We start from the raw sequence: 10732 nt of genomic DNA on the forward strand, positions 1-10732 counted from the left end.
CATTCTCAGACTCTCTGCTCTGAGGCCTCCCTCATTCCCTATGGAGCAGGAGGAAAAAGAACAGAAGGAAAGGTCATACTGAGAGACAGTGCTTCCCTTCTTCCCTCTCCTCCCCTACCATCCACAATCCCAGGAAACTAATATCTCCCCTTCCCCCCTCAATCCCTGAACAGCCCCCTCCCTCATTCTGCTCCCCCGCCCTCCCACTCTGGCTCTTGCACTCCCACCCACCATCCCCTAACACTCATTCCTCCCCTAACCCTTCAGCATCACCCTCTCAACCCCATTCTGGTGTCTATCCCTGCCTAAGCACGCACTCTCCCCCATGTCAGCCCTTCACTCCCTGCCCATCCAGCCCCCATGCCCCTTTCGTGGTACTCTGGGGTGCTTCAGACACCAAGTGCTTAAAGGGCAATTTTCCACATCAGTGGCAGATCCCAGTGACAGTGTTTTGAAAGTCACTGTGCCATCATACCTGGAGGAGTACCTGGCTTGGGGGGAAGGGAGGGGAAGCAGGTCAGTCACCCACCCATGGTCCTGAAGACCAGAGGGTGCAGGAGGTTTCTGGTTCTCCCCAAAATAGGGAGCTTAATGTTGGTGACAGAGATTCCCCCTTCCCCCAAGTTAGCTGGGAACTGAGTTAGGAGCTGGGGGGAGGCAGCTGGGCCCAGCTCTCTGGCTGGCTTGTAGTGTTGGTGGCCTGGCTGCCCTCTACTTCCCCAGGCCTCCAAGCAGCTGCGGCAGGAGGCACAAGGGACTTGGTCATCCATGCCCCAGGCAAGGAGGAAGAGGAGGAGGAAGGGTCGGAGCACTGGAATGGAGCAGTGGGGTCCTCAGCCCAGGCCTCGGGTGGCGGCGTCCCTGTCCTTCTCTCGGTCTCCCACCACGCAGGAGGCAGCAGGGAGAGCGGGCTGCTGCTGGCGGCACTGGCCAAGTGAAGTCTCTGATGGGCTGCCAGGGCGGTGCTGAGGCTGAAGGCCTTACCACATTCAGGGCAGACATGGCGCTTCTCCCTGACGTTTCCATTGCCCCCCTGGGCGTGGGCCCGCTGGTGCCGGTTGCGGTGGGAGCTGCGGCCAAAGCGCTTGCCACACTGGGCACAGGCAAAGGGTTTCTCACCAGTGTGAGTGAGCCGGTGCCTATCATAGTGGGAACTCCAGGCAAAGCCCTTGCCGCAGATGTTGCACTGGTAGGGCTTCTCACCCCGGTGCAGGCGCCGGTGCCGCTCTAGGCTGGCAGCAGCCCCAAACCCTTTGCCACAGTCAGGGCACTGGTGAGGTCTCCCCTCCTGGGCAGCATGGGTGCGCCGGTGCGCCAGGAGGGTGGAGCTGACGGCAAAGCTCTTCCCACAGTCGCCACAGCGATATGGGCGCTCCCCAGTGTGAATGCGCCGGTGCCGCTCCAGGTGGGAGCTAACAGCGAAGGCCCGGCCGCACTCCCCGCACCGAAACGGCTTTTCTCCTGTGTGGATGCGCCGGTGCCGCTCCAGGTGCGAGACCCAGCCAAAGCTCTTCCCACAGGCACCGCACGGGTAGGGCTTGCTGCCAGCAATGGGTGGTGTTGGTGCTGCCTCCTCTGGGGAGCCCTGACTGGAGGAGGCCTCAGAAGGGCGGTCACGGATGTGGGTGCGGCGGTGCTTGGCTAGAGCTGAGCCCCAGCGGAAGCAGCGGCTGCAATCAGGGCAAGGGTAGGGCCTCTCCCCAGTGTGGACCCGCTGGTGCTTGAGGAGGTTTGAGCTCTGGCTGAAGCACTTGTCACAGTGGGGGCAGCGGTGGGGCCGGTCGGGGACGCCTTCCTCCACCTCCACCTCGGCATGGGTCTGTGTGCCTTTGTGCTTGAAGCGCTGTGGGTCTGTCTGGTGGTTGAAGCGCTTGCCACAATCGGCGCAGCGCTGGGGGGGTGGCGGGGGTTCCTCCTCCGCTTCCTCCTCTGCCGCCTCCACGACGGTCGCATGGGTGCGCATGTGGCGGTCCAGGTGAGAGCTCCAGGCGAAGGCCCGACCGCACTCCCCGCACTGGAAGGGTTTCTCACCCGTATGAATGCGCTGGTGCCGCTCGAGGTGGGAACTCCAGGCGAAGGCCTTCCCACACACCCCGCACTCATAGGGCTTCCCACCCAAGTGGCTCTTCTGGTGCCGGGCCAAGGCACTGGGGTCCGTGAAGCTGCGGCCGCACTGCGGGCAGCGGTTAGGCTTCTCCCCACTCGGCGCATGGGTACGCTGGTGGGTGAGCAGGGAGGAGCTGACACTGAAGCGGCGCCCGCAGTCGGGGCAGGCGTAGGGGCGCTCCCCAGTGTGCACGCGCTGGTGGATGGTCAGGTCTGAGCGCTGGATGAAGCTCTTCCCGCAGTCGGCACATTCATAGGGCCTCTCACCTGTGTGGATCTTCTGGTGCTTCACCAGGGCTGACTTGTGGCTGAAGGTCTTCCCACACTCATGGCAGGTGTTGGGGCTCTCACTGGGGCGGGCTGCAGCCTCACCCGCCTCATTCTTTGCTGCCTTCCCTGTTGCCTCAGGAGGGCTCAGAGGAGCTTTCCTGCTCTCAGGGCTCTCCGATTCTGGCTCCTTAGGGCTTTCCTGTGGGGGGTTCTCCTCCTCCTCGTTCTCGCTTGTGGCCCCATCTGCTGACAGAGAGAGAGTATCCAGGTGTTAGCTAGTTTCTCGCTGTGCCAAGGAGAATGGGGAATGGCAGGTGCAAGGGGAACCATTATGGTCGGTGTCTGAAGAGATCATGAAGTCACCACCCAAAACCCTACCCGAGGGGAGGAAGGGAAAGGAGAACGATTCTGGCTCCTCATCTCCTCAGACAGCAGGTCAGTCATGATGGCATGAAAGCCATGAATGACACTTCTCATGAGGGTACAATGCCCACCCAGCCCTGACGTGGGCGAGCTCACAGGCTGCTCTGCTGCCCTGCGGATACGCAGCACCCAGGTGGATTTAACTTGCTGCTCACCTGCACGGGCACCTTTAGGCACATGGAGGTCCAGAGCTGTTGGCTCATCCCCATGGTCCAGCCGGGAGAGCAGGTCAGGCTTCGAAATGGGAAATTCTGTTGGAGGAGAGAAGGATAAAAACCAAACAGGATGAGTGGCAGCTAGGGTTGACCTTCATCGTCCCTGGCTTCGTGGTCTCCTAGTATCTCAGCAGCCCTTTCCCAGAAGTCTTTGGGGCTCTTGCTCTCTTCTTGCCCCCTTCCCACTGTCAGTTCCTTGCTCCTTCTCTGGTCTTTGGGGCACATCAGCTCCTACTCGCCTTCAGCCATCGGATAGCTCTGTGCCCCAGCCCTCCCTCATCACTATCACGGTGGCAGGCTCCAACGAACTCACAACCCTTCAGGAAAGTGTCATATCTACACCATCTCCCTGCTCTGAACCTTCCCCTTTCACACAAGTTGCTGTTCCCTTTCTCCAGTCCAAACAGCACTACTGTTCCTCATCGCCACCTCACACCCCCATTCTTGCCCCTGAACCCCTTGAGGATCCTCTCCATGCCCAGCACCCCTGCTGCATTCCCTGTCCTTGCTACTGACTCTCTCTTAACCCTTACCAAATAACATACTTGTGTCACCCCACCTTCCTCTCCAAGGTGCCCACCTCCTCCCAGTAACCAGGAACACTGTCTGTCTTATCCCATCCTGCTGGCTGGGTAAATGCTGACTTCTTCCTTTCTTTGCTGGTGCCCTTCCCTCATTGTCCTGTCTGCAACTCCCGTTTTCTCCTTCTGCTGTCAACCCTTGAACCTGCTCCAAGAACTGCATTCATGCCCTGTCCGCTGCAGCCCTCTGAGGCAATAATGTACATCACAACAAGGAGCCCGCACACTTAAAGTCAAAGGAAGCCCAAACCCCTGGGGAGACTGGGGTGAGGCAGGGGCACATTTACTGCTTGTAATGAATGCAAGAGAAAACGCCTCCTTACCCAGGGCCATCAGGGTCTCGTAACTCTCTTGCATGACATCCCTGTACAGCGCTCGCTGCCGAGGGTCCAGCAACACGTACGGCTCCATGGCTAGATTTGGCCACCTCCACGGCAGCCACCAGCCTCTGTAACAACAAATTTTCTCCACTCAGTACCAGCCCCACAATCTTGACACAGTGTCCCCAGCTTGGGCACAGCTGCATTGCATGGGCTTCTCCTTTTGCATAACTCCTATTTTCCTCCCTGTGTCCCCAGAACTGATTTGTCCAATAACCCCCTAATCCTGCAACTCCTCATTCCAGGAAGCAATTAGTAAGAAAAAGCTAAAAGAACAGGTTCAAAATGACTAGCGTCCACAGCCAGTATAAAACGACTCCATTACAGCTATACTGATTTACCCCATATGTTGCTTTTGCCGCACACTGCCAGAAATGAAGCTTTGCTGGCAATGAAATCTTACAGAATTGAAGGGCTGTCACTAACCTCACCACCTTCCAATCCAAGTGCGGGGATCATTTCTTTGACTTTACCTTCCCTAAAATATACGTAGCAAAGTATGCGCGTGTACACATGCAGTTGTTTAAGAATTAAACAAAAAATAACAAAACAAAAAAACCTCTGCTAAAACTTCTCCTAGAAACACAATGACAGAATAGTCCCATGACTGATGCTAGTCAGGTTGCTTAATTGCCTCCTGGAAGATGCTCAAACCACAGTAATCCCCAAAGTCAAACAACCTTCACAGAACACAACAGAAGTCCACCTGAGGGGGCAGGATACGTGGTTGACACGTTCAGTGCACATATTTAGTGGGAATGGAGTGTACTTTGCAAAGAAGCCTCAGCTACATTTGATCATCAGGTTTCATGGAGGGTGGGGTTTTGGCAATGGAAAACACTTCAATTTTAGTCAAAACTTTAAAAAGAAAAAAAAGCTTGTTTTAATGTTTTCAAGAAAATCTACACAGATAAAGTGTGTGTGTGTGTGTGTGTGTGTATAAAGGTTTGCTTTTCAAAAATCTGAGACAAATTGAAGCAAGAACCATAGGAAAAAATAGGGCTAGAAAGGAGCTCTGGAGGTCACTTCTAGTCCAACCTCCTGCTCACAATGGATCATCTAACCCAGGGGCTGGCAATGTTTTTAGGGATAGTGCCAAAAATATCTGCAACCTTGACTTGTAAGAAGTTGATGTTCCAGGAGCAGATGGTGGAGGAGCCATGAGGGACACAATCCTTGCTGTGGCAGTGCAGCCCCGGCCCCTTCCCCACCATCTACCCCAAGGCATATGTGCCAAGCAAAAAGTCTTCGCGTGCCATGCTCTGACACCCGTGCCAGGAGTTGCCTACTCCTGATCCAAACCATTTTAGATGAGCATTTGGGACCTGTGTACACACGCTTGTGTGGCAGCACTGGGTACTTTTAAAAGTGCCCGGCACTGTAGTGCATGCATTGGTATAAATGGCGAAATGCGTGTCAGCACTGAGAAAGTGGCAGAGATATGCTTTTGAACTAAAACACATCAAAGGTGTTTTAGTTCAGAAGCGCACCACCGTTTTCTCAGTGCTGATGTACATTTAGCCACAGTGATGTGCATACAAATGCATGCAATGCAGCACCAGGCACATCAGCTCACATGTGAAACAGACTTCATTAATCGAGTCTGCTTTGATGCGTCAGATCTCCAGCATATTGGAGCTGACACATGTATGTGTATAAATGCCCTCATATAACCTCTTTTTAAAAACTTTGGGAACTAACCCTCATGCACAACTTTGAAGCATGTCTGTAACATCAAAAACAGCCTTTAACTTACAATAGATGAAGCAGAGGAGCAAGGGTACTGTCAATGTCCTGCCACTGTCAGCACAGAAAAGTAGTTTTTAAAATACACTCAAGAGTGCCAAGAAAGGGAACCATGCCCTCTCTCATTGAGAAATTAAAATGTGGCATAAAAATTTTCAAGGAAGATCTTTTTGGAAAATTCAATTTTATTTATGAAAAAAATTGTGAACGCAGTGATTAAGTACTAGAGATTTTTTTTCTCCATAGAGCTTGGACCCCTGATCAGATTCCAGACTTCTTGCCTGCTATCACCTCCAGCCTCCTTTTCATTATCGGAGTGGCTTGGTCTCAATGAAATAGTGGCAACCTGCTGGCTAGATTTCACCTTCTCCCGCCCGCTACCTCTCTTATTCACAGGGTAAAAGCATTATTAAGACCCAATACTGTAGTTAAGGATGCAAGGGGCTCCCACAGCCTTGAGTAACAACTACTGTGACACAAACACATCAGCACCAGGGTTTGGTCTTAGGATTTTCTGCACCAAAGCTCACACCTGCTTGCTCTTAAAACTCAAGGGGCAACTCTACCATCTGGCAGCAGTAGTAGACTCTTATACCCTCAGGAGTGTGCAGGCTATCAGACTCTCCAAACGTAAAGAATTCTCTCCCCTCCCCACCCTAGGAATGGCAAGGTTGGTGGCTACGCGGCAACTCAGATGGCTCTTCTGGCAATACAATTTAGAGCTTTGTACTACATTTGTCCCGTTTCAGTTTTTTATAACCATGCAAGATGGGTGCAACTGCTAAGCAGACCAGACCATAGGAGCACTGCATTCTCTTTGGACAGGTGAGGCTGACCTGCTCAACATGCAAGCCAGACGAAGGGCAGCAAGGTAATCAAGGTGGAAAAGGAGCAAGGAGCAGGCGGGTTTACTGTACAATTGTGTGCACTGAAGGGATATGCTGAAGGTAACACAATAGGGTGATCAGTGCTCATGGCATATCCCCACTTTCCACATGCCAGCCTCACCCACTCTAGGCCAGATCCAGAGCTGGTGTTTATCAGCGCAGCTAAGCTGATTTATACCAACTGAGCATGTCTCTCTCTTTAAGCCTGTAACAAACAAAACTAGTGTTTACGCTCCATAAACTGTCTGTGTAGTTAACACTAGTCCTCTAATCACTCAGCACAGAATACCTCCAACCAACTAATTCAACCATCCTATGTGTTCCATACTTCAACACTGAGCCCAAAGTTACACCCCTCATTGAATGCTAGATAATCCACATCGGCACTGAATCATGTTTGCACCTGTGTTGTCTATTCACATACCTTCCCAAGATTCCTCTGCAGAAAATTATACTTAAATAACCTCAATAATTTTTGGATAGCCTGAAAAATCTGCTACCTTGCTGCTCATGCCTTTTAGAAATTTTCAGCATGCTGATCAGAACCACAGTAGACCTTTGTGACACCTTTGTTTACTTTGTGTGTTAACTAACCATTTCTTTCCCACTGGTTCTAGTCTAGTTATCAATCCAGGATAAAAGTTTGCCTCTCATCCCAAAATTATTTTATTCCTTTATAGCCTCTTCATCAAAGGTTTCTTGAATGCCCAAATAAAGCCCATCTACTGTTCCTCTTTCGTCCACTATTGCATTAAAGAACTAAACCAAATCATCATGGCATCTCTTTGTAGACAGAGGTTGTTAGCTGTGTTAACTGGAAGTCAGTCAAAAGGCAGGGCAGATATGAACTAACTTGAGAGAACACAAGTTTTTATAGGCTAAAGCTCACTTCATCAGATCTGTTTGTAGAAGCTGTGTAGTTAGTCCTTATTTCATCAATCTGAACCTTTAGACATCTTTAAGTATCGCCAGAAATAACCTTCCAGGTATTGGTAAATACAGATGCTCTGCTCTGCTATTCTAGGAGACACAACCCATTTAAAAGAAGTACAACATTTGGTACCTTTCAATTCTCTGATCTAACAGATAATTTTAATATCATTTAATCGCATTCTTTTTCCCCAGTTAGCAGCTCTGCCACTTTCTTCCTCCTTCTTTAGCAAAGGCACTTTTCCAAACGCTCACCAATTAAACCCTACAATTAAACAAGTCAGAATGATTATACTAGCTGCTTTTAAACCAAACTTTTATTATCCCCAAATTATGCACTGCTTAATGCTCCCATCAGCCAGTCAAATGACTCAGACTATATATATATATAACGCATACATACACGCACAAAAGAAAATGTAACTTCCCTCATAGCTGGATCAGCTCCTGCAAGTGCTATTGGGAGCCAGAGCCTGTGTGTGTCAGTGACGGCAGCAGCTCTGGGAGTCACAGACCCACCAGGAGGAGAGATGGGGGGAAGGGGAGGAAGGAGCCATTTTTGCAGTCACTCTCCTGACCACATCTAAGACTGAATTCTTCCCATTACCTGGAGTCTCCGGCTCTTGAGTTGGTGTCTGCAGAGCCCGGGCCTGTCCCTGGGGAGCTGGAACCAGCCCCTGCAGAAAGCTCCCCCTGGGCTGAGCAGAGAGGGGCTTTGCTGAAGGTCTCTCCCTGGCACAGACCTGCTGGGGGAGCAGCAGCTGCACAGCCCAGGCTCTTAGGTCACTATGGATGCAGCTGCTAGCAGTGTCTGACCCAGGAAGCTCAGCCCCCTGATATCCTGAGCAAAAAAAAAAAAGAGAGGAAGAGCCCTTAGCAATAACCAGAGCCCTCTGGTGGCAATAGCTACGGAATCCTCTTCCCTCTGTGCCTCCTGGGGCAGAAACATGGCATAAGGGAATTTTTATTCCAGATTTTGATGAAGATTTGCATCCCCCCAGTCCTTCCTTCCCTGCTGCCTACTGATTTGCTCACAGGCTGTGGGAGGGTAATAGATGTCAAAAGAAAGAAAAAAAACAAATGCTTTCCTTGCAAGGATTGGTGGATGAGATTCTGTAACAGAGCAGGCTAAGCTCATCGAGCCCCTCCTGTCCCCTGGCTTCAGGATTTACACCCCAGACTTGAGGCCTGATCCTCAGCTGGTGTAAATAAGCACTGCACTGCTATGGCAGTTTACACCAGATGAGAATATGGCTCATTTTATCCCTGGTGGTGCTGACTAACACCAACTTGGGGGCCCATGAATTTCAAAATCACAGAAAAGTAGGACTGGAAGGGACCTCTGGAGATCATCTAGTCCCGTCCCCTACATGAAGCAGGATTATCCCTATCTGAATTGTTCTATGCATGTGCTTGTCTAATCTAGTCCTAAAACTGCAAAAAAGTCTGTTGTATAACTTCAAGGCACAGTGCACAAAACACCAAGAACATCCTAACCTGGTGCAGGTAAAGCAAGGGAAGGAGGGCACTGGCAATATCCTGCCATTGCAAAATTGTTAAAATTACATTTCAGAGATCCAAGGAAGAGGGCCATGCCAGCCGCTCCAAAGGTAGGTACCTTCCCTGCAAGCCTGTGCCAGGCTGATCCCAAATGAATTGATCAACCTGACTTAGAAAGTCCTGCCTCTCTGTCTCTATCAAACCAGGAATCTCTGGGCTTTTTAGTTCCATCAAGAGTACTGGCACAACACAGTCAAAATCCTGAGGCTTGCCTGCAGCCCATACCCATCCTTTTAAGGAAGGAGAAAACAAACCAAACAAACAAATAAAAGCCTGAGACCTGTAGCAACAGGAAGCAGGGCGGGGGGGAATCCTTCTTGGCTCCATGTGGCAACCAGCAAAGCCCACAAGCAGGGGAAAAATAAGTTTTGTTTCACACTGCAACTTGGGGAATGCAAACAACTCCACACAGCTCAAAAGTGATTTACAAGGCATAGCAGTCTGGACTTTTCCTTTCCGAGGGAGGCACAGAAAATGGAAGTTAGTTGTTTGAAGGCATGCACCAGGTCAGCAGTATATCTAGGAATAGACCCCAAGAGTCCTGCACTATAATATGATACTGCCTTAAAGTATATTTGAGTTTCTACAAACACAATTTTAGCAGGAAGCTAAACTGGGAGCTGTAGCCTACTGGGTCTGACCTGTTATTGCTTGTACAGCACCAAGTGTTGTCCTCAATACGTAGTCAGTATGGTTTTCTGTGCGCGTGCTGCTGTGGTATTGCATGCACTGCTACTGTTGCTGCTGGTAGCGTGTGTTTTCCTGAAGACCTTGATGCCATAGAAAGAATGGCTACAGCAGCGGTTCTGAACCTTGTTCAGTTGACGTACCCCTTGGTCTCAGAGTGAGAATTCAGGTACCCCCTTTTCAGTGGGAAATTGATTTTTTAGGCCCTTCGACCTGTGTTAGACAATGCATGAAATATATTTCATGTACCCCTAGTTCAGAACGCCTGGACTACAGGCTTGGTTTGGTGGCAAAGGCTCATCCAGGTTTATTATCTACAAAACACCTACTCATTAATGCTCATGATCAATTGATTACAAGGTCTTGGCCCTAGATCAGGGTGGGCAAAATGCAGCCTGCAGGCCAGATGCGGCCTGCCAAGCCATTCTATCTGGCCCGCAGGACCCCTAAAAATTTAGAAAATTAATATTAATCTGCCCTGAGCTGCCTGTCATGCAGCCCTTGATGGCTTGCCAAAACTCTGTATGTGGCCCTCCGCCCAAAATAACTGCCCGCCCTTGCCCTAGATGCTTTTGACAAGGTATTAGCACAACTTGCATATAGCTTCCCCTAGGCCAATCCAAAATTTCAAGGTTTTCTAGTTTGTCTTTTATCTAGTGATTGAAACAAATTCTATTTAAATCATAGATGTCCTATATTTTGAATTTAAAATATTTTACAGTATCATCCCACTCCCAGTATAAATAATCCCCCTCCTTGTATATCCCTTTGTTATCTAGTGTTTTAAACTATCCAGTACCAGCCTTATTAATCAACCTTGTGATGAATCTACACAAGCTAATCATGTATATGTATTCCAGCTTAAGTTTCTGTAAGCAGTTTGTGTGGGAGCCACTGTTTCAGGGAGATCTACGTTGATCAATGGCTCAGCAGAGCCTTTTTGTAAG

At 50.1% G+C, this 10732-nt stretch overlaps 1 protein-coding gene across 2 annotated transcripts; it reads right to left on the reverse strand.

Annotated features, from left to right (window-relative positions):
• Positions 1-207: 207 nt before the first annotated feature.
• Positions 208-8361, reverse strand: LOC149852571 (uncharacterized). Of its 2 annotated transcripts, none has more exons than XM_090029997.1 (4): positions 8146-8361; positions 3919-4043; positions 2955-3050; positions 208-2622 (listed from the first exon to the last, which is right to left on the reverse strand). In XM_090029997.1, the coding sequence occupies exons 2-4, from the start codon at positions 4004-4006 to the stop codon at positions 641-643; spliced, it is 2166 nt and encodes a 721-aa protein (XP_089886123.1). In that variant the 5' UTR covers positions 4007-4043; positions 8146-8361; the 3' UTR covers positions 208-640. The 2 variants fall into 2 exon arrangements, with proteins under 2 accessions (XP_089886123.1, XP_089886124.1); XM_090029998.1 differs by having other exon boundaries at positions 210-2619; positions 8146-8360.
• Between the last annotated feature and the right edge of the window lie 2371 nt (positions 8362-10732).

The sequence above is a fragment of the Crocodylus siamensis genome, chromosome 15 (assembly GCF_052110815.1).
Source record: "Crocodylus siamensis isolate JL-2025a chromosome 15, ASM5211081v1, whole genome shotgun sequence".
NCBI lineage: Eukaryota > Metazoa > Chordata > Crocodylia > Crocodylidae > Crocodylus > Crocodylus siamensis.